Source organism: Meleagris gallopavo, chromosome 1, assembly GCF_000146605.3.
Source record: "Meleagris gallopavo isolate NT-WF06-2002-E0010 breed Aviagen turkey brand Nicholas breeding stock chromosome 1, Turkey_5.1, whole genome shotgun sequence".
Classification (NCBI taxonomy): domain Eukaryota; kingdom Metazoa; phylum Chordata; class Aves; order Galliformes; family Phasianidae; genus Meleagris; species Meleagris gallopavo.
The window spans coordinates 185,865,369-185,889,816 of NC_015011.2; the positions used below are offsets into that span (position 1 = coordinate 185,865,369).

General features: G+C 42.2%; 1 protein-coding gene and 1 long non-coding RNA gene across 4 annotated transcripts in view; one reads left to right on the plus strand and one right to left on the minus strand.

Moving 5' to 3' along the window:
- The window catches only part of PICALM (phosphatidylinositol binding clathrin assembly protein), a 63,560-nt gene extending 55,512 nt beyond the window's left edge, over nt 1-8,048 (minus strand). For 2 of the 3 annotated variants that reach the window (XM_010706175.3, XM_010706176.3), the window contains exon 1: nt 7,783-7,912. In XM_010706175.3, coding sequence (XP_010704477.1) covers nt 7,783-7,912 — 130 coding nt within the window. Of the gene's footprint in view, nt 1-7,782 lie in introns of all 3 variants that reach the window. The other variant, XM_010706174.3, reaches the window with a different exon arrangement.
- A 2,210-nt stretch (nt 8,049-10,258) lies between these two features.
- LOC116216210 lies at nt 10,259-19,030 on the plus strand. Its single transcript, XR_004158663.1, has 2 exons — nt 10,259-10,411; nt 11,021-19,030. It is a non-coding gene; the product is annotated as an uncharacterized LOC116216210 (long non-coding RNA).
- The last annotated feature ends 5,418 nt before the right edge of the window (nt 19,031-24,448 follow it).

Here is a 24,448-nt window from a genome sequence, read left to right on the forward strand (position 1 = left end):
CCATCACCCTCACAACTGATTCCAAGTTACACTGGAATCCTCAGGTATCCTTTTATTTCTGAACAGTAAAACTTGCTGAGAGAAAAAGAGCACAAAAGGATATTTAGAAAGGCCAAATCAAACAAGAATTGCTTTATGCAAAGCTACACTTGAAAACAACAGCTGTATATAGTTGCTGTGTACCATAAGCATATATTCCTAATTTATCAGTTTTAAAGACAAGATTTTAAGCTTATCATAACACTGTCTGCTAAATTATTAATGCCAATGGCTTCTTGGTAAAAATGCACAATCAATCAACGGACACCACTTTCACAGTGTTTAAGCCACCATACTGAGAATAGCTGAAGCAAGTTTTACCATTTTACATCAAAAATGAGGTCAGGTCAGGAATACACAGACGTGGATCAGAAAAATTCAAAGTTTGAAATAGGCTGCAGTGATGGCTGCAATTATCACAGCAATGCAGGCTAGGGAGGAGGGGAAGGGGACAGAATCAAATTCAAACTCATGTGTGACCCAATTTCCAATTAAACATCGACCTATTTATCAGCCAAATAAACCAAGCACAACTGGAAACAAATTTAAGTGAAATGCTGAAGGGATTTCTGAACCTAAGTATAAAGAGGGAGGAGAAGCACTCTATATAACAAAAGTAAACCCAACACAGAAAGCACACACCTGAAAAGCATGAGACAGGTACAGAAACTGTCATATCACATTACAGTTCCTCATTATCCATCCCAGAAGAATTCAAACATTGCCAAGAGCTAAGCAAGTCACAGGCAGCCCTTAATGTCAGAGAACACAAAGACAGCTATTTCTCCTGTTTGATAGCTACTTAATCTTCTGATTTGGCAGAAACTACTAGAATAATCAAGTCACAGACACCCAAAAATTCCGTGCTAATGAAATATGTATCATTCTTCAAACTGGATTAAACAGTTTTAAAAGCCACTAATTTGAAAAAATATATAAAAACATTTGGCAAGGAAACAATCATTAACAACTGAACAAATATTAACTATTTGAAGAACAAATCCTTAAGTATTAAGAGTGACATAGGTTACAAACTGTAGAGATGCTTTGTTGATGTCACAGTATACAGTTGGGAACTGCAGTGGCCAAGCTACATGCTACTGCAAGTACCATATTTAGAGTAAATATGTGAAATAGCAGAGCAGAGTTGGAACCAACACAAATGTATCACTTCCTACATAAGCAGAAGAACTGCAGCTTCCAGAATGGCACTGCTACCCAGCACACAGAGAGTAACTGAAGGACTGCTTGCTTCAGAGGTAATACACGAAGATTTCAAAAGTGCCTTATCAAGAGAATGAGCGGAAGGAGAAAAAAGGGCTTGATGTGGAGAGCTTCTCCTAAGGAAATTGACAGATCTCAAAGAAATTACATTACAGAGCTCAGAATGAGCCTAAGAGCCATATTTGTCTATTATTTTATATGTACATCAATACATGCCCAGACATTACATGTACGTCATCAATGAATTAAAATAAAACCACAAGACCTTTGTACCACTTCTCTGCAGTACATTTACATGCGACTCATGCTAAGAACTGATATTCCACATCAACTTCTGGAGTAGATCTTGTCATTTTACTACATCCGTTCCAAAGAAAAACAGAAAAAAAAACAACAACCTAATTTGCTCATTTTTAATATTCAAATGATCCAAATAAGTATTACTTTAATAAAGCTCCTTTAGAAAAATAGCATAGGGATGTTTAGTCACAATCTGAAAATCCGGCCCATTTGTTAAGTCATTATGAAACGCTTAACTTAATGAAGTTATTTTCACAGACAGTTAAATACAGCTTAGTTCCTTGATTTCTCAAATCTCAATACCCGATTTGTCACAAAATATTCAGAACTTGGATTTGCTACTAACAGCCTTGAGAATACCCAAAGTTCACAGTGAATATACAGACATTCTTTGGTGGTTTACAAACTGCCATCTAACTGATAAAGCTGTAATGTGAAGCTAAGGGTGATTGCTGAGATACAACACACGCTATTTCTACCTCCTTTGAGCTAAGAAGGGTACAACAGTTAAGAAAAGCCCATACCCTGCTTGATCAGAATCACATTTCACAATACATATTTCACATAGCAAGAAAAATAACAGAACAACTTGATATCAACATCAGTTTCTTCCATTTCCATTTAGCAGTGGCTTTTTGGTTGGTCAGTTCTTGTTTAACTTCTAATCCAGTGCAGACAATCAGCAACAAAATCTCTCCTACCGGAACCTTTGCAAGATAATGTTCAGCTCCACATTACAGCTACTTTTAAGGTTAGTACTTCAACCTGCAGGAAAGTTAAACTCCCATACTGATGGACATAAACAGGTTTCTTGACAAGATGAGGTTCTGTCAAAGAACTTGTGAAAAGTTCTCACTACTGAAGCAGGAGTTTGCTGACACAGAAGAAAGAACATGCACTTGAGACTATTGCTTTATACATGAATTACGAACTGTTAGTGAATGCTTAACGATTGTCTTACAACAGGACTTCAAGACTACAACCACACCATTCACAACACTCACCTGATTTCTTCTACAGTGATTTAGGATCAACAAGATTTACAAAAGTAAGAGTGCACACATCTTATCTGCAGCAACTGGGCTATTTTTGGAAAAGTAACTGATGTTTCCAAATTAAAGAATGAAAATACCTTAAAGATATTGAGAAACTTCAGGAGGCTGTTAAAAAATAATGAGCTTTCCCATGCAAAACATGTCTCTGTTTTGGAAAAGGTGTGGTATTTTTCAGGGAGAGCAAGATCTCTAACATCTCATAAGTTAACTTTCACAGCATTTACTTACTAGTTCAGTGATCATATGCTTTACATAATGCAACGTACAGAAAAAAAAAGGAAACCAATAAAAAGGAAGCTTGTATTCCATATTTTTTTTTTTTTAACTCATCCTTTTCATATCACTATGCAAAGTAATGTTACTTTGTGAATTTCTTGCCACTAAGAACAGCTTAAAACTTCCACATGTAGGGACTGAAAACTGATCTTAAGAATACAAACAAGACTGAAATAGATCATTAGGTCACAGTCTGAAATGAAGAAGACTGTCTTTTTTGAGTATCTCATTTGGAAGATGTGAGAGATGTCTGCACCATTAAAAATTATAGTTAGAGCAACAGCCCAAAGTTACGTGACACCCAAGTAACCTCAGCCAATGCAAAACAATGGCAGGAGGAAGATTCACAGTAAGCTGATTGCAGGTGTTCTCCAGCCTCTCCTCCACAGCTCCTGCCTCTTACTTCATCTGAAGTAGAATACTGCTTCAGGCTAAGTAAAATAAAACAACAGCTGCAGAACTAAATGGCTATTCTTTCTGCAAATGAGCAGCTGTGGTAGAAAAATCAGCCCTCTGGCACTCCAGAGGAGTGTGATAGTTCTTGTGCTCTACTAAAAGGCATAAACACATAGTGTAAAGGAATTCTAGTAAGAAGTTAGGGAAAGCTCACTAAGGAACAAATCCTGAAGGAGTCATGGAAGGACTCAGAGAGAAAGAAATACTTCAAAAGAAAGCTGTAATGATGTAATTATCTGCATTTGGAGTAATTATGGTTACACATAACAGTTCCAAGCAAGAATAGCCATGGACCGCCTCCAGAAATTTCAGTCAGATATAAAGAGAAGCAAAGCCATGAAAAACATCAGGAAGTCCTAACAAAAAAAAAAAAAAGTAGTTCTGGTAAAGTTTTAAAGTGCCGTAAAAAGAATATGGATAATCTATTCCTACTGCAGAACATAACAGTGTTTTAAGAATCCAGGAGTTAACACATTGCACCACTGAAACAACCCAGTTTCAGTATTCAAAGGCAGGTGATCACTCAAAGCACTGATTTTCCCAGCTTTACTACAGATTTCCAGCGAGATACAGAGAAAAGCAGTGATCCTTTTTCTTCAGTGCCACAAGATCCCCTCTGCTGACTGTCAGCTGAGAGCAGAAGCATAAAGCAAGACTTTAGCTGGACTCTGTTGCTGTTCTAGCAGCAGTCTGCAAGCAAAGCCAAAACAGCTGAGTGAGGGACTTGGGAAATAAGTTCCCAACAAGTTTAATTCAACCTACTTTCACTTACGTAGTTTCTCAGTAACATCTACATAACAGAGAGCAGTGTCAGTTTACTGTCTTCCTCAAAAATACTGATTTTCTTCACAATAAGAAGTAAAGGAAGTTACACTCTGGCATAACTATTGAGAGATTTCCTGTTAAGAAAGGATAATTACAGTATCACAACTTCCTTCCAAGCCATCCATCCACATTCTCCTTTAAAGAGTGCTATTATCTACAAGCAGACAAGGCTACTACACCACACACACTCAAAAACCCGCCCTAGCCATATTTCACATCAAAGCTGTTTCATTTTGTTTTGTTTTTTAATACACTCACAAACTTGCACAGGTACACAAACATTTCTTTATGCCACTGAGACTAGGTGAAAGCACCTAGTTGCTATTAAATGCATTATCTTGTGGCTTTCACAGAACAACAAAGGTTGGAAAAGACCTACAAGATCACCCAGTCCGACCATCCACCCATCACCAATAGTTCTCACTAAACCACATCCCTCAGCACATTCAAATGTCTCTTGAACACCTCCAGGCTCAGTGAACCCACCAACTCCTTGGGCAGCCCATTCCAGTGCCTTTCTTGAAACTAACTGCCCACCACAAATATATACACATACAGCTCCCCCTACTCCAACCTTAGATCCACAAAAATTAAAGCAAAATTCGGCAACAGGGTTTCCAGCACCATTTACACTCAATTTTGTTCTTATCTCTGTACAGCACTGAATACAGCAGACAATAACTAGCCATGAAAGGAAGGGCTGTATGAAATCTGGCATACAAATGAAACAAACTAGTTGTGAGATATCACAGTGATGTGAAAACTAGGACAAAGTCCTAGTTAAACTAGGCTTTCCATAAAATAAAGTTAATGAACTATACTTTGGGAGGTTTCAAGACTACTGAATCTGATTACTATGGAACAAGTAATCCGTGGCTACAAATGCAGCACCTAGATGACAAAACAGAATTCTTATCCCAGTTATAAGATAGGACCTCCAAAACAGCAGCATATCCAGAGTGCGAGCATTGGATCACAAGATGATTGATGTTACTTATCATAGGCCAAGTCCACTTGTCAATTCAAAATCTCTTTCTCCCTCTAACCAAAAAAAAAAAAAGCAACTACTGTTACTGGAAGCGATCAATACAGTCCAGGAATGACTTTTTACACTCCAGCTATTAAGACAGCAGTCACTAAGGGAACACAGAAATACAGTAAGGGAAGCTCTTCAGTTCTGGAACTCCATAGGCAATCAAGAACAAGATAAATTAGATTTGGAATGACGTACAGGCATTTATTTTACATTTTCCCCAGTTATACGGGTTGGTGCAAGGCTGGGCTGCTTAAATGTGCTCACGACAGCTCAAGCTTAAACAAGAAAGTTTCAGAAATAGGACAATCACAGAATTAGAAGTCTGCATAAGTAACACATATACCACATCAAGAAGAATATGCAACAACCACAGAAAACACTACAAAAGTAAGGCTTAACTCCAAGAGAGTCTTAGAAAACGTAACTCATTAACTTGTGTAAAGTCTGGAGACGGGCTTTAGCAAATCAAGCTTTAAAAATGTAAAATATTTTTAAATATTCAAGAGGGATGCTGCCCATGGGAGACTGGGATACTGTTGTTCACAGTGAGAAGTCAGCATTTTGGATTTATTTAGCAGTTAAAAAGAATTAAGCTATTAAAAAAAAAAAGTATGTGCAAATAACACAGAGGTGGGGCTTGAATAACAGCATCTGAAAAAAAAAAAGAAAAGCATTTATTTTTAAACATGCAACCATAAACAGTATGAACAAAGAAGACTTCCAAAATATGGAACTGTGTCATTTCCTGATGGCAGGACCAGAGATTCCCAAGAAACTTATTAGAGGCAGCATACAAAACTTGATCTTCTCAGGATCTATTTTTACTGTTTGGAAAAGTAGTGATAGTAGTAAAGCTAACGGAAAATAAGTTCACATCGCTCTGAAAAAAAGAACCATCCAAGAAAGAGGCAGGAACTGGGACTTTCTCAATCCAGAGCAGACAGGAAATAAGGAAGCAGTCCTCTCATCCAGCAACCACCAGACAGCTTTCTGATGCGTTCTAAAGTATAACAAGCACCCTTCCAGAACAGTATTCTACAGGTCTTGATTAGGACATCCCCCTGCAAACATTCTCAGAACACAACCTTTGAATAAACACACACAACTCTGAAGAGCAGCAGTTGATGGGTCAGTTGGATGGTCTTAGAACTATGTTTTTCTACTACTCCAAGCTAAACTTAAAGGTTTTACCATAAAGCCTCCCCTTCTGTTGTGAGAAGTCCAGTACCATTGTGGCTTCATACGTCAGCCATACGACAAGGTGCTTTCACTACCTGAGACTGGAGTTAACTATAGCCCACAGATCTGCCCAGCTGACCCAAAACAAAATACCACAAACAAACAACAGAAGAACCCAATCACATATAGTCATTTACTACACAGTCTTGAGGCAAAAGATGAAATGGATGAGGGAATAGCAACAAGAAACGGAGGCAGCTGTTCCACGGCTACTCTATAAAATGGTCTGCATCTCTCTCAGGTACTCATAAACCAAGAGTTTCTTTATGCTTCAAGTCAGATGCATTTTCATGGAAAAAAGTAGTAACTACAGTATACTATTACTATCATCTGGTCTTGTCATTTAGACATAGTGAGGAGTTAAAGCACAAATTCAAGATTCACAAAGACTCAGCCTTCTCACATACGTGGGTGGAAGGAAAGGACGAAGCTCTTATACAGAAGGCACATCCACAGGTTTCTCTCTAGTATCCTTCTTTATAGATGAAGGAGGACAGGTCTAGAATAAATGGATGTGATACACTCAAGTACCCAACTGAAGTGCATCTTTAGCCCTATGACCTCACAGCTTAATGGAATGTGCACTAATACGAACTCCTGAGCTCACTGTAATCAACTGGGTGGAACAGAATTAAGAGAAAACCTTTTAAGACTTCCCACTTCGGATCTAATTTTAATAGAAGCTGCATGGGATGTTAAGCTCAGGTGCTGAAGGTCTAAAGAAACCCTCTTAGGCCCATCTCCCCCTGCTAGGGAGAGAGACCAAAAAGGATAAGAGAGATAAATCCCTCGAGCATTCATTTCACACAGAAGATTCTATGGTGCAAAACGATGGGAAAGTATTGGGTTTTTCTCTCCCTAGTAGACTACCTGGGAGAGAAATAAGAGAAGTGACCAACTTGAAGACAGGCTCCAACTCTACAGAATGTGAGAATGCTGCTCTAGCAAGAGACCAACGAGACAAATAAGCGAGGAAATAACATCCCATTCCTCTGCTCAATCCCCTCGGTCCTCTGAGGAAGAGGAACGGGGCAAGCGCCGTCCTTCAGAAGCTCACACTGCACAGCGCCCTGTGCATAAAGAAAAAACCGATGGGAAGGCCTCTCCTGCGGGGCACACGCACGGCGAGCAGCCTCTCCCAAGCTCTCCATCGCCACGTCCCCGCTCCCACCCACCCCCACCCCCCAACCACACCGTCCTATGCCGAAGCGCACGGAGCTCCGCCGCTCCACGTCCCTGCGAGGCCGGAGGGAAAGAGGCGGCCCCGCAGCCCGGCTCGACTCGGAGCGGAGCGCAGGCAGAGCCCGCCGCCGTCACCCCTCGAGTACTCACAGTCCAGGTGTTTCTTCTTGGGCCCCATGACCTCGTGCGTCGTGGCCTTGCAGACGGTTTTGGAGACCGCCGAGCCGGTCACGCTGTGCTGAGCCGCCGTGATGCGGTCGGTGAGGCTCTGGCCGGACATGGCGGTGCTGGAAGGGAGCGCGGCGCCGCTCCTTTCTCGGGGGCCGGGACGGGAGGACTGCGCCGGGGGATGGAGCTGAACGGATTCCTCGCCCCGACGCGCCGCAGGCGGCCCCGCTCCGCCCTCACGGGACGGGACCTGGTCCTACCCCGGACGCACGGGACCCCCTCCCTCCCTCCCCACCCCCTCCCCCAACCGCCGTCCCCTCCCCCTCGCGCCTTCCGCTCGGCCGGGGACAGGGGACACACGCTGGGCGCCGCAGGAAAATGGCGGCAGCGCGGCTCCTCCTCGGAGCTTTCCGGCCGCCCCGCGTCACGTGATCCCAGGCGCCACGCCCACGTGACACGCCCCCGCGTCCGTCCCCCCCCCCTCCCCCTCCCCTTCCCCCTCCCCCTCCGGCCCTTCCCTACAGCGGACGAGCCCCGGTGCGAAGCTCCTCGGGCGCGAGAAGGGGCGGGGTCACGTGGTGCCTGGCTGCCCTTAGCGCGGGTGTGGCGGGCGGGAGCCGCTGAGGGGCCGTTGGGGGCTGCCTGTCTTCAGTCGGGAGGGTCCGCGCCCCTGGAAGAGACTGGGGACAGCCCGCAGCTCTGTGTCGTATCTGTGGGGAGACAGAGGTTGGATCGATGTTGGTACCCGCTCTGGGGTCAGCAGGGTGACGCTTGCAATGGGCTGTAAAATAAAACTTCGGGAGTTGTGAGGAAATTTTTGTGTTCCTCGGCTTGGAAAGTGCCGTGGAAATTCTTTGTGTGGTACCTTGGACAATGGAGACATGAAGGAGAGCTCTTCCTGAAGGCTGGGAACTGAGTGGTTGCTGCATTCGTCCTCTTCGGTCATATTTGAAAGCTCTCAAATTTACATCATAAATATATGAGTCAATAAACAACAATGTGTTTTTCAAGTCTTTCCCGATCAGCCTCCCTCCGTTTTACCCCTCAGCTAATGCTTCTCGGCTCTCGGATTTACCGGCGGCTCTGCCCTTGACTTATGGGATTTTGTGCAAAGTTGCTTCATGTTCCATAAAAGTTAGCCAAGCGTTCCCTCAGGTGCCTCCCAGGACCTGGCAGCTGGGTGACCCTGAGGAGAATGACAGGCAGTGAGGAACAGCCGCCAGAGTACGGTCCTGGTGCAGTCACAGCCACCCAGCAGAACTCCTTACTTCTTCCAACAGGGCACTCCTCTCTTCCCAGTTCGTACAGCAGCGAATAACGCAGCAAAACCACAGCATTCCATCAGGCAAATATCCTTCCTCTCCCAGAAGTGCCTCTTGATGATTCTTCTTGGAAACGTCCCTGATCCGTGAAGCCACTGAAGGATTTATTAGGCAATTTAAACAGAAGCGGTATACAAACGACGGTCGGCTTGGTCTGCCTGACAGGATATCTAAGTAGGATTATCTCTTCATAATGCTTGCTGAAAATCGGTGTCAGATGAAGGGTAACTGGTGAAAGCTGGACCCAAATAATGTAATTGCTGTGTCTGTGGAAGGCGTGCTTGCACATGTAGAACTTGCTTCCTTCATAATGCCAGGATCTTTGATCACATTTGTATTTGTTGGCTCCTCCTGACCTGCTCCTCGAGTTCCAAATACCCACGCCAGTGGACTCTGAGATAGGACAGCTTTAGCATAAAGCTTCGCATCATAAAAACACTAAGATTGCTGTGGACTATTGATAAAGCAGCATCACTATGAATACACCACCTTTTTGTACTGTTTCCAAATTATATTGTAAACTGGAGATTTAAATTCACAGAATCACAGAATGGCTAGGGTTGGAAGGGACCTCAAGGATCATGAAGCTCCAACCCCCCTGCCACATGCAGGGCCACCAACCTCCACATTTAATACCAGACCAGGCTACCCAGGGCTCCATCCAATCTGGTCTTGAACACCTCCAAGAACGGGGCATCCACAACCTCTCCAGGCAGCCTGTTCCAGCACCTCACCACTCTCATAGTACAGAACTTCCCCCTGACATCCAACCTAAATCTTCCCTCCCTCAACTTAAAACCATTTCCTCTTGTCCTGCAGTTATCTACCCTTTCAGAGAGTTGATTCCCCTCCTGTTTGTAGGCTCCCTTTAGGTACTGAAAGGCTGCAGTAAGGTCACCCCACAGCCGTCTTTTCTCCAGGCTGAACAAACCCAGCTCCCACAGCCTGTCTTTGTAGGGGAGGTGCTCCAGTCCCCTGATCATTTTCGTGGCTCTCCTCTGGACCCTCTCTAAAAGCTGTCTTTCTTGTACTGAGGGCTCCAGACCTGGACACAGTACTCCAGATGGGGCCTCACAAGAGCAGAGTAGAGAGGGACAATCACCTCCCTGTCCCTGCTGGCCACTCAGCATCTTCTGATGGAGCCCAGGATACAATTTGCTTTCCAAGCTGAATTTATTTTGATGCTGCTGGTATTTTTTTATTCCAACTTCTTTTAGGACCAGGATTTCAACACTCTTCTTCAAGAACTCTTGCTTGCTATTTGGAAAAGGTCCATGGAATTGGCCTGGGTAAGTTAAGCTCCATCAGTTCCTCTCTGATTATGCCCATTGCTTTCTCCAAGTGAAACTATCCAAAGAGGGGAAGCTTTTGATTGTACAAGTTACTGAGACCAGATTTGGACAAAATGTCTAATTCCTAAGGGGACAAAAGACCTTTAAGACCTTGGTCTTAAAGGTTCAAAACCAAAAATAAGTTAAACTTTTTGATTGCCATTTGTAAACACAGAAATCTTAGAGTTTAACCCCACTCAGTTAAGAATTTTACACATTATTTTTGTTCTTAAGTAGAAACAAGAGAGAAGTGATGGGAGGACTTATTTTTGTATTTGTTTGTTGCTTTTGAATTACTTGGGAGACATTTGGTACCTTCACAGTGGGGACTTTGAAGCGCTGTGTTAGATAATATCTGAGCACCTCCCAAAGATGTGGAAATTGAAATCAAAATATTAATCTATTTTCCTTTCCAACTTGAAGAAAACAAGTTTGATTAGTTTATATCTCATTTGTTTTTGTTTGTGTGTCTGGGCGTGCTTGAGAAAGAAAGAAACTAATCCAAAGATATGAGTCCTATATTTAGCCAAGTGGCAAACCTAAACAACATTCTTTTCTCTTGTGAAGAGTTGTTCCAGAGTATGGATCCAGCTCCTGCAAAAATGCTGCATCTTGCATTCTCAAGCTCCTGAAAGTGTCGGCGGTCACTGGCATCCAGCTATGCTGAAAGGACAGGCAAGCTGACAGGGCTGATTCTCTCTACGTGTACTCTGCAATTCTGAAAATCTTGCCTCAGCGTGACCTCTGTAATTTATTATGTATATTGCTTTCTTGCAACAGTGCAGTTTCTACTCTGTGTTATGCCTTCTACTCCATAATGTCTGCAGTCCAACTGTGTGCTTTAATGCTCACAGTGCTGCTGGCATCCATGCCTTCCTCCACGCTTCATGCTCTCACAAATGTTCAGCAAACTATTAGGAAAGCTGTGGTTTGGAGTCATTGTTTACAGGGCATAGCTTCAGGTTTAAAGGAGGTGTTTTGGCTGAATTTCAGATCGCTTAGAAATCAACCCTTCTGAGGTACAAAACTGGAAAGGCACGGAGTTGTGCACATGCTTTTAGGGTGTAGCAGGCTCATTGCTAAGGCTAACAAGGCATACGTAGAAACAGCAACAAAAGAAACCAGCAACTGTAATCTGGAAAGTGTAGAGGGCTGATGAATAAAAATTTTGGAGTCAGAAAATACTGAAATGGAGCTATTTCAGTAGAAGGGGTGGAAAGGCTGAGGGGAATGGTTAAGAGTGACAGTGACGACGTGAGGAGGCAGTGCAGAGGAAATCCAGAGGCAGTGAGTCTACCTGAATGTGACAGGAAATGCTGTTTCAGTGTTTTGTAAATGGTTTGACAACACATCAGGATCCAGACATTTCTTATGGCCCATTTCAAGGATCACTATAGATTTATTTGCTTCTAAGGATTATAGTATCTTCCCCAGTTTTTAAGGAAAGGGGAATGTCAGTCCAGGAATTTAGCATCTGTTTGAGTCAGAATATATAAGAAAGAATAGGAAACACAAAACACCAACTCTTTGGCTTCCCAAATGTAGCTAGCCGTGATGTATGCCTGTCAAGTTCATCTCTGGTTTACCTCTGGGCAACTCCAGAGCAGCTGCACATCTAGAAGCAGACCTCTCACTGATGGTGCATTGCCTTCTCTAACAGAGGTGGTTTATTAATACAGCCTAAGGTTACTGATGCCCTTTTGAATATCCTGGTTTTGCCTGACCTAGTAGAGTACTGCTCATTTAACTGCAGCATAATAATTTCAAAACCATTCTCAAAGAGTTTGGCAAAGATTTATTTAATATTGTTTTTTCTGTGAAAGACATTCAGAGTAATACTGCAGCCTGACTATAACGAAAATTCAATATAATTTGTGTCACCATAGCAACACATGAAAGAATTTAATGGACAGTAGTTAACTTGCATTTGTAACACCTCAGAGAGAAAGATAAACATGTTTTTAAGAAGCTGTGATATAGAAAGATTGTGGTCAAAGTGACACTTGTTAGTGGTGTAATGAAATAGAGTAGCCCAGGTATGTGGTTCTCATTACTCATTCATGCTGCCAACATGATCATGGAGCCAGCAGGGGTATGCCAAGTGGCCAGATTACATTTGGGAGAAGCATGACCACTAGAGTATTGCAAAATTGATACCCCTTTCTACTACTCCAAATGTACTTGTTTACACCCTTAACATTTCTTCTGCCCACACATGATGTGATGGCCCCACAGCTTTTATTTTTGCTTCTCTTATATTCAGTTCATATGAAATTGTTTCCAGTCTCTCGGATTGTAAGTACTGAGATCCTTCCTTTCAGTCGTAATGGCTGTTATTCCATGCTCAGTTCATTCCTGCTTCAGATACATCACTTTCTTCTACCTAAACATTGTTCTTGAGCCTATCCAAAATGTTCCTGCTGAGATTACCCATTACTTTGTGTTCCTCCCACAGCACCTGCTTTTCTTCTAGCCCCTCACTGTCCTCACATCTGGTTCAGAGCTCTTGTCACTGAAGACAAGACCAGCTTCCTCAAGTACATGGTTGAAGATTAGGGACATCATGGCGCAGTGGTGTGGCAGTGATGGGTGGATGAGTGGACCAGATGATCTTAGTGTTTATTTCCAACCTTAATGATTCTATGATTCTATGACTCTATGCATCAGGCAAAAGTTTTTTTATTTCCCTTTACTTTACTCTTTCTGCAAATGGTGCCAGCTTTAACATTTCTTTCATTGCGCTCACATTTCTCCATTTGTACTTCTCCACGTAAAAACCATATCCAGCATCCTTCCTCATGAGTGCTATTCTGAGCCCTGTGGCTTGTGCCACCTCCTCATGCAGCTCCAGTTAACCAGTAGTCAATGACCCTGCTATTCAATTCCCCCAAAGGAAGCTAATTTTGTTGAGGAATAAAGCAGCTGCCCAGAAGCTAACGTAATTATGACATGAGAAAAGCAGGTGGAAAGGGAGAAAAGTCAGTCAGTGCTGTATCACAGCAGAGGAGTGATCAGAAATAATTTTACTGTTCATTCAGGAGTAGGTAATTTAGGTAGCAGCTCCCATGACATATAATCTAAGTAGAGGGCTGGAAAACAAGTATGATAGTTGTGAATTCCATTGTGTGTTATAGCACCTTTGTCTCCTTGCCCTGACTTGAGACTTAACACACTGCAAAAGCAATTTTGTCATTAATGCTAGAAGCAAATGTCTGCAAAACCGGGATTGCTACCTGCAAGACAAATGCATGTAACAAATGCCTTTTGGAGTGTGAGATAGAAAGGAAACAAGCTGCCCTACATTTTGTTCACACTTTCCAGTGGACTTGTTAAACACTGACACCTCTGTAAAGTGAGAGGTATGCTGTCCCCTGTATCTGCAGCCCATTGCCCATCAGCAAGCATTCCTAATGCACCCCTGCTGCTGATTTCTGAAGACTTTTTTTTACACGTTCTTTCTTGGCAGGGCAGTCTTATAGTAACTCACTCAGATGCTCCAAGGGGAACACAAGCTTTGCACATGGTAATAAGTGCACCGATATACTTCCAAAAAATTTACGGAGGCTGTCTTTCATACAAGAAAAACAAGTGGCCTGGCCCCAGCTAGTGACATCCCTTCCCTGTAATTTCATGTTGAAAGCTAGAGCCTTACTGCCAAGTGCTCTTCTCATCATCATTCCAGACTGGCAGTGTTCATGAGACTTGGCAGGAGATAGCATTTGATAAGAATCCTTCTCTGGGAGCTTCAGAGAGGGCACTGTCATTCATTTCACTCCCCTGCCAGTTCACAAGTATGAAGCCAGCAGGGTGAGTGCAGGAGGAACTGCATTCCTTTCAGGCTCATGTAACTCGGAAGCAGCTCCTATCATTTTCTTCAGGCACCTCTGAGCCAACAGCAAGCATAACACACTTCAGCCCCAAAGGAACGTTTTTAAGAAAAGTTATAAGCAGACGAAAATACAGGGTATGAATTGAACAGCCACTTCAACCTGCTGCCAAGCTATAATTAGTACTTAAGCTCACAGTCTTGCACACATATACGTGCAGCAGAGCTTAATAGATTCCCTCATTAATGTTGAGACTCATGTGCTCGTGCTTTATGTCTGGGAAAGCTTTACACCCACATGAATTTTGATGTGGAGTTGAAACAAAAATGTTGATGCTGGCAATGCCAACTATACAGAGTAAATAGCTGGGTCCAGTCCTGCCAATGCTGACTTGAATGGGGCTTCTCACCCAAAGGAAAACCTACGTGTGAAAGTATTCTCAGGTCCAAGCCTGTGCAGCAAAAGTAAATCATGGTTCTCTGCCTCAGATGAATAAAGCCATTTATGCCAATGAGTTGATTTCAAGCCTTGTATAGGTAGGTTCCACTGCCTGGTCTTGATGTGAGATCGGAATCTTGCTCACTGTAGTGAGTGAGGCTATCAGTGTTTGGCTCTGTGCTTCAGAGGTCAGTGACTGCATTTACATGTGGATAGGCATCATGCTGATTAAATCAAACTGCTGTACTGAGGAGGACATTAACTAAATGCCTCCCGATGTCCTGATGGTGTATAAGCTATTCTGAATCATAAAATCAATAGAGGATTTGTCCTAAGTCATTCCAGCACATATTCTACATAAATGAAAGTGCTTTTCATTCAGAGAAGTGAAGGAAATGCAAAAAAGAAATATCTTGGTATTTAAACTGCTTTCTTTTTCATGATCTGAGAAACAAAGAATTAGAATTAATACAGGAGTGACTGTTCTTTCCTTCTGTGTCATATTATGTTTCCTAGTTTTATTTCTCAAGTCCCAAAAAGCAATGCTTTCTGAGCAGCAGCAGTGCAGGTCTGTCTTGATAACGTGCTTCAGGCATGACCCCTGTCTAGAAGTAATCGGATTATATGTTCTGCTTGTTTCCTTCACTGAAGCCAGGGACAGATGCAGGGCAGATGTGAATGAATAACAGAAACATAGAATCATAGAACCATTTAGGTTGGGAAAGACCTTCAAGCTCACCAAGACCAACCATCCATCAGACCTACTGAGAAATCATCACCGTATCCCTTAGTGCTGTGTCCTCTTGTCTCTTAAATACCTCCAGGAATGGAGACTCCACCACTGCCCTGGGCAGCCCCTTACAATGCCTGACCACCCTCTCCATGAAGAAATTCTTCCTGAAGTCCAGTTTGAACCTATCCTGGTATAACTTGAGGTCATTCCTCATATCCTATCCCTTGTCATCTGAGAGGAAAGACCTTCAGTGCAACCTCCCTTCAGGAAGTTGTAGAGCAACGAGGTGTCCCCTCAGCCTCCTCTTCTCCAGACTGAACAGCCCAAGTTCCCTAAGCCACTCCTTGTGGCTCTTGTTTTCTGGTTCCTTCACCAGCTTCACTGCCCTTCTCTACACATACTTGAGAAACTCCATGTCCTCTTCGTAGTGAGGGGCCCAAATCTGAACACAACACTCAAGCTGCAGTCTCACCAGTCTACGTATATGGGGACAGTCACTTTTCTAGTCCTGCTGGACACACTTTACTTGTTGTAGGCCAGGATGCCATCAGCCTGGTGGAAACGCAGCACTTCCTTCACAATCCTGTGAAGGCACACACCTGTCTGCCAACTCATAGGCCTCAGGAGGATGCTACAATGGAGAAAGAAAATCAAGGGAACACATACTCGTGGCTCTGCTTCATGTTGTGCATATTCTCACAGCTTGCAGAAGGGTTTGAGATACCAGAAAATAGAGAAGGTGGTGTTCTGGAAACAAGTGAGTTGCCAGCTCTACGGCACAGAAATGGGAGAGGGGCTCCAGTAAGGCTGAAATTCCCTTGGTAATCAACTGGTAAATCAATATCAGTTTAAGGCCAGGAGAGAATATGGCAACAAACTTATGTGACTACAGATCAGAAGATGCCTACTGTGTTGGAAATTGTGTGATATGAACGTCTGCACTGGCAATGGGCTGCAGGCCAGCAAAGTCAGTTCCCGTGGATCACAAAATCTTGGGAATCTTTGTTGTTTATTTTTACCTGAAAGCAGGAGCAAAGAGTGGCAGAGGATCTGTAACTCATTATAGATGAATCCATCTACCCAGTTTTTCTTTGTACCACTTTTTCTGTGTTTTTCTGGTAATCAATTCAGTCCTCCCTTGTCTTTTCATACAGTGTCCCTTTTCATTGGAAAGCCAGACATATTGGCAGTGCTTGCTACTGTAGGAATAAAGAAGGAATAAATGATCCAAAGGAAAGGATTATAGTCTCTGAGATTGCCCTGGGATACACACAAGTTGAACACTAACCCTGCATGTGTCGGTGTTCATTCTTAACATTCTCCAAGAGCCTGTTCACTGTTAAAGACTTCAGGCATTGCAACAGCAGCTGAGACCTGGGAAGAGCTACAAAAGCAATGCTGATGAGCACTTCGTGCACCTGTGGTTTTCAGCCCTTGCAATCCAAAAGAACAGCGAAAGATAAAGAGCAAAAATGATTATCAGATGCATCGAACTGATTCACATTACATAACCCAGTTGGAGGAAATGGGAAAAAATAAGTGGTTTTATGCAACATTTTGTTGACCTGAAAGATCAGATGCCTGAAAGAACATTTAACTAAGAACAGCTGTAAAGAAAACAGAGCAATGTAGGCAGGTAAAACCACAAATCAAAGACTTTGCAGATCCTTATTTCATCGCACTCAGTTAAGTTTTCAGATGCAGATTCTGTTCCTATTGAATCTATGGCAAAATGCCTGCTGACTTCAAACAGAATAGGTTTTGTCCCTGTAAGCTAAGAGTATGGCCAGCAATACCAATGCAGTGTAAAAATAAACTGTGTAGGTGAGAAGTAAGGAGTTGGTACTGCAATGTTAGTGCCTGCCGGATCTTGATTCTATTATTTTCCAATTAAGAAAACCATTTCAAACTTGGAGCATTGTGCCACTCATATTTTAAGGTCTGAATATTTCAAATCCTGATGGTTGTAGTGCTCAATGCTAATAAACTTTATTTAGTAAGTATTACTTAAAAATGATTAAATAAAGTGGAAATATCAGGAAAAAAAAAATCATAACACATCTTTCTTGTACTGCGTTTTGTCCAGAAAAGGGTTTTAAGCTTTGGTGTTGCTATTCATTTACCTTCTCCTCTGTTGCACTGCATTGTTTACAGCAATTTATGCAAATCTATATTCTTAAACCTTATTCTGAAACTGGATGTGACTGTTTGGCATCTCTTAGCATTATGGTAAGAATCCAAGTGTGAGTGTGTGTAGTGATATGAAAGTGAATCGACAGAAAACAAACCACAAAACTTTTTGCACAGTTTACCAGTTTTGCATTAAAACAAGTACAGTTGCCAGCAATGTATCTGTAGTATTTTGAAATTAGTTAAAAATAGGACTGCTGTATTCTTTAATTAGCATAGCTGAAAGTTAGCCAAATCGGCTTCGGATGCAGCAGGAGACGTACAGTTTGTCCTGATTTCATGGGGAAAGGAAAAATGTAATACTTGGCAGATGAACTAACTATGCTAACCCCAAATGTTATTAGAACATAGTTGACTAAATCAAATATGTTGGTTTACCAAAGATTAGTCCACATATTTTAACAGAACAGAGGAGCACAGTTTCAAAGCTGTGGGCTACTGAAAGAAGCAAGATCAAGAGAAAGTGGTTATTTTCATAATATGAAAATCTGGAGGAAAATGACTTATATATTGAGATCAGTAAGCAACTTTTGCCAAATCCTGGCCTTCTTACTGACACAGACTAACATCAGCTGCTGTGAATAGCTCTGTTGCTGTGGGAATCCCATCTACTATTGCAGAATGCAATCACGAAGTATTTCAACTCGAATGAACAATTTCAAATGTTTAGACTTTAAAAACCACCGCTTTTAATTTCTGTGTACCCAGTTGCATCAGATGGGTTTCCATGAGGTTAGATGTATAATATTAACACAGGATAAACTATTTATTAAACAGGAACAAATATCAACTGAGTAAACACTTATTCGTGCTTATAATGTCTAGCCTAGATGTAGTCCCTGCCTTTGCATGATGGAACTGCAGTGTCTTACTAAACAACTGCTTTCTTGTGCAAATTGAAGGGCAAAATTCCGAGGGATGCAAAGCTTTTGCAACTTGTGTAATTCTCAAACTGACATCTAAAAATGGAGATACACCCAAGAGTCATGAAAAATTTATGAAGGATTCTCCTGCGTCCAATAAGAGCATCCTTGAAAATAAATAAGTCCAGTAAGAAAATCCAGGCTTCAAAGCAGTCCTGGTATAAAAAGGTAAAATTGATTATCCCTGAAGCGTTAGGGTCTGAATACAGAGAAATTCACCTTTAGAAGGGAGCACTGTTACCCTCCCTGTGGTTCACAGCTTTAACTTGCAATTTGAATTCCTGTCATAAAGGTTATGCAAGAAATTAGTGCATGTGGCAGATACTCTCGTCATTCACTTCTCTATACACAGCTCAACTCAGTTTGGAAGGAACGTGAGCCTCTATAGCAGAGGTCAGTGCTCAGACAGCCAGCTTAGGAGTTTACTGATCTTTTCTGCCTTTGAAAATGCTTACTACTTTTTCTTTTTTTTTTCAAGAACACAGTGGTGAAGATTGCCTCATTCCCAGATGTGACATTTCAGAGTTTTAGAAGAAACTGTTACCTGAAGAACTCCAGATTGCATCACAAGGAAATATCTTTCAGTGCTTCTCTAATCCAGATCATGTCATTTCCTCGAAAGGACAGCTCATCATCTCACAGGGCTGACTTTTCTCTGCACAAATGCTTTGCCTCTAATAAGTAAGCCTTCAGAAACTGCAGTAAAGCACGAGAACTTCTAGAGAATAATTCCCCAAATCATCATGAGGTTGTAGCTGTCCTGAGTGATCATGGCTGTGAACCAGGCCGGGGAGAACCTGCAGTCAGAAACAAACTAGACCACATCATACTCATGTATTAGCTTCCATGCTTTAAGACTTTGGTGTTTATAGACATGACACTGTCTTCAAGATGTATCTGAGACTCAGTGGGTCAAGGTTGCTATAGGCCATTTTGTAGACAAGAAACACCAAAGTGGGAGGCACAAAGACAGGAAAGGCCCTGAAGATGTGAGATGGGAAGCAGAAATCCTGCCTTTCCTGAAGGCAGAGCTATTGATGCAGTTTGCAACTCCGCCCACTGAGCTGTGACCTCCTTAGGTGACAAATATTTGCAAGGCACCTTTCTTCAAAGGTTCTTCTCTGCTCCCATTGGTGAGAGGAGGTAGGATGGCTTGTCACTCCACAGGTTCTCTATCACCTCTCCCCAGTACATACTCTCGACACAAGCAGAATGCATACAGGTTCCTTGGCAGACAAAAGGATATGCAGGAGCATTTGTCCCCTTAGAGATTTAGTAAATATCTCATGGGTAAGTGGAGATTAGCTGAAAACACAGATCTATTTCCAGTGCTCTGAAAAACCTCTGGCCAGCACTGTCTCTTAAAGAAACAGAGTGGAAGAATGTAAACATGTGTTTGGCCAGTAAACGAGTTGTTATGTAAATGTTAATTATGAAAAGGATTTCCCATGAGTATAGGGCTTTCAACACGACTTTGATCTCATGCAGGACTCAAGTCTCAGGAGTCACATGCTCTGCCTTAGAACTGTGCTGACACTTCTCCCAGCCTCAAGAAACTGCAAAGACATTTGCTGTAGCACTGGAACAGAAGAAGCTTTGATGATTGAAAATGAAGCTTGCACAGCATCATGCCGAAGCAAGCCTCTGTTTAATTAAAATGTTCCATTGGTTGGAACATGTGAGTTTCTTACTGTGATTTCTTTGTAACCAATACATTAAAAAAATCAGAAAAAAAACTTTTGTCTTGAGCTACACAAACTCTCACCCGTTCTCCATAATAAATGTTGACCAGCCATAAAATCCATCTCTCAGCCAGCTATTTAGTTCTCATCAGGTTTAAATGCATTTCTTTGCTCTTCCCTCACCTTCTACACCATCCTGAAGGTTTTTGTTTCGCTTTGCAAGGCCAACACAATTCAGGTTACACCTACAGAGCACACCTAGCAGCCTGCTAAGCAGGTAGGTGTAACAATGAGATGGATTGCTGAGCTAGAATACTCACACTGTTGTTTACGGCAACCCAGCTAGTATGATGTGAATATACCCTTAGGTCTTGTCTGTCTCTGTCCTTCCATCTCATCCTTGCTTCCTGTGCCCTTCTTTTCCCTTCTTCTCCCCTGCTTGCTTTCCAACCAAAAACCTTCCTACCAAAACTGTTTGCCCCTCAGTTGCCTTGTTCTCCTAATCCTGATCTATGCTCTGCTGCTTTCCTCCTGAGACACATGCTTTTTTTTAGGTAAATTCCACTAAAAGCTGCTTTTCCCTTAATGAACAGCAAACAATATGACTAACAAAAAAAAAGAGAAAAAAATAATGCAATACATTTGGCATAGCACGGGCTGAGCAGCCCTGTTCTGTCATCTACTTGTCAAATCTTATCCATCCTTCTTCCTCCATCCTGCACAGTCCCATCAGAACCCTGGTGTGATACCCATGTTCACAAATCCACTCCTGCTGAGCTCCTTGCCATTTGATCACAGTCAGGGAGTTGGGTCTTTAATGACATATGTGATAGCACCCTGTCCATCCCAGACCCTTACTGGTGAATCAGATTTGAAAAAAAGTATCAGTGAGTAGGCTAAGAAGAAATGTTGTTATGGGCAAGAGGTTTTGTTTGCTTTCAGCTTTTTTGTGCTGTGAGGATCTGCTTCTCGTTCTTTTTTTCCACCACAGCGAGGAGGGGTTCAAGCTAACTTGACCTTTCCAAAAGGATGCTGATGTTCTCTCATGGATAACATGTTTTCTACACGAATCACAAAGACCGGGGACAACCTTAGGCTCCCTTCGCTGTGAATAGTTCCATTTAGCAAAGGATTGACTCACCGTGTCCAAATCATGCCTGTCCTGGGATGAAGAAATCAGCGGGACCAGCCTGTCAGCATTGCCAGTAGTTGAAGCAGACACTGTGACAGTCCTTGCTCTCACTACAGCCACCCCTGCCTCGTGCCACTGCCCTTGTGCCTCTGGGTGATGAATCAGACTGAGGAACTTATCTCACCCAAACATACCACCGGGGTTACTTTTTCGGTTGGATCTGCCAACACAGAGGTGATGAGAGGGTAAGAACGTGCAGGCGAGAGTGGGAATTCAGGGATGCTAAAATGCTGCAGGCAGTCTTCAGTAGTTTGCTCACTGAATACTGAGCCATGCATTGAGACTGAAGCCTTCCGTCTGCCTTACTTGCTAAACTCTTATTACATGTGGTGCTCTATAAATAACATCTTTTGAAACTATTGCAAGGCTATTTTAAAAGAGAAATGGGATTACTGAATTTCCACTGAGATTTCTCTTCCAGCCCTCCTCCCGTCCCAATCCCTTGTGGCTGAATGTCTCATTTATGTATTTAACAAATGGGAAGTAGAATGCTCCACTGCTTTTCTCTCCTTTCTTAAAAAATAATAATAATTAAAAAATGATGACAATTCAATTCTGCAGTGTGACAAAGCAAGGCAATGGGACCTCTGCTCAGGCCAGAATTTCATTTGAGACTCTTGGGGGTTTCAAATAGCAAGAAAGAGTTGAAGCATTTAAAAAAACCCACAGAATTCTTAAGCTATCTTTTAAGTAGGGGACTGTTTCATCTATCAGAATTTTTGGCAGTATTCAAAGGCAATGTATAGGAGTCCTATACTTGCATCCGAGTTTGTAGTCACAAAGTAAATGCAAGCTCGACTTAGTTAAGATAGTAGTGTTGAAAATAGCATTTTTATGCCAAGCAATAAAATGTGGGTTACAATTCTAAAGATGACAGAATACGAGCCATATTTATTTGCAGTAGAAATTTGTCCCTGAAGGGGGAAATAACGGTTTGTTGAAAATATTGATCCTGAAATGGAGAAAATCAACAGTCTCAGAGGAGCAGCTTTTCCAAGAATGCGACTCTGTGAGTCCACTGATACCCAGAGAAAGGCAATGGATTATGCATCCTTGAGCCACAGCCTCTTACCCGGTCGCCTTTTCTTCTAGTGTTGCAGTAACATGAACCAAAGGGGAGTCGAAGCCTGAATTTTATTTAATATTCACCCACAAACTTTTGGAACAGGTGAGCATGATTTCATAGAAGTACAAAATCACAGAATCGTTAAGGTTGGAAAATATCACTAAGATCACCTAGTTCAACCACCATTTCTTGATGTCTTCAACACCCAGGAATAAAGGATGGCTGAGAATAATAAATCTCAAAGTCCTTCTTTAGACACAGTGGAATGAAGGAGAGAAAATTATGACAGCACAGCATTTACGCGGTCAAAGTGCTACAGCTGTAATAACAGCCCCAATACCCTCGTAAAGTTAAGGAGTAAACATTATTATCTTTATACAGAAGCTTGCCTAAGGTGATATGTTGTGGAATTTATTTTAAGTAAGATCAAACTCTTCCGTTCCTCTGCAGAAACTAATAAGCAGTTGCAAAGCAAGCCTGTAGCAGAAGTAAGAATGTACCCTAGGACTTGCTGGGTTTCAAGCCCATATCACCTCACAGCCTTCACAATGTCCTGTACCAGAGGCAGCTGGAAGCTATATGGAAAGCTGTTGGGTTTTTTTTGTTTTGTTTTTTTTGTTTTGTTTTGTTTTGTTTTGTTTTGTTTTTGTTTTTGCTGTTGCAGAGAGAACCAGTTGTCTGGAATTTGGCTCCTGCAAAATGTACTTTGCTTGTCTTGTTCCTGAAGTAATCCTTGTTTCCACCTGTAATGGTAAACCACAAGTTAAAACAAGCAAGTTTTCTCTTGAAAGTCAAGCAGTTCTTATTATACAATTTGTTATCAGATCGAAGCAAACATGACCTTAGCCCTCTGACAGTGCATCATAGAGCCATTCCTGTCACAAGGAAAGGAGGAAAGGAGAGGAAAATACACACCTTGCTTTGCTGTCCAGATGTGACCACGTATTTTAAAACGTAATTACAGAACAGATAAAGCTCTTTGGCTTTCAGCTGATTGGGTGCCTCATCTCCTCAGTCTATTTCTGGCTGCTGTAAATATTGCTGTTGTAACCGGAAAGCAATCGAGCAACAGTGTTGATACAAAAATGTGAGGGCAGATAGAAGCCATACCTATTTCTGAAGCTACTTGCTCAGCAAATCAATACAAGTCTGCACTGGCTCTGGACCTGAGCAGCAATCCTTGCTAGGTGGAGGTGATTTCACAAACGAGGGATGTCCTTTTACTGAATTGCCCCTTTCTGTGCATTGTGAGAAGGGGACAGACCAGAGCCCAAACCCGTCACCAGTAGAAAGCTTTTGCCAGGAAAAGGGGATACTTTGGCAAACTGGTAGCTCTGCTATTGATATTTATAATTCTTTGTACTTTGCATTAAAACCCAGCTTCTGACATTGGGTGCTTATGTGAGAAATCCAACTTTCATTTATTTCTTCAGAAGGTTTTCAATGTTCAGGTTTGCAAATAAAGGACTTAGCGAGTCAAGACTCTGAAGGTAGAAGGCAGGGAGAACCCTTCACCACAACTGCTACTTGTAGAAAATGTAGAGCATTTAAGCAAATTTCATGGTAATGAAACCTGAGTCATGATGTTTTAAGATCTGGGCCACTGATAGTGCCTCTTTTAATGCCCTTTGCATAGTCCCACAGACTCACTCACAGCTGCCTGCAGACCCGGTGCACTGTTTGTGCTGTGTAATAGCAGCATAGCAGGTTTCCTGCTCCCTGTCTGCGTCCCAAAAGTCATGTCAACTGGGCACTGCTTGCACCACAGCTACTTATTTTCCTTCTGAGGGAAGGAAGAGCTTTACTCCAATGTGAATGGCATTTTCCACTGCTCATGGCTTTCCTGTTTTCCTCAATATAACATTTTTATCAGTGTTAGAAGTGAGCTCAGAACACAGCCCTGCTGTTCTTAAAACAGCTCTTATCATAAGATTAAGGCTCAGC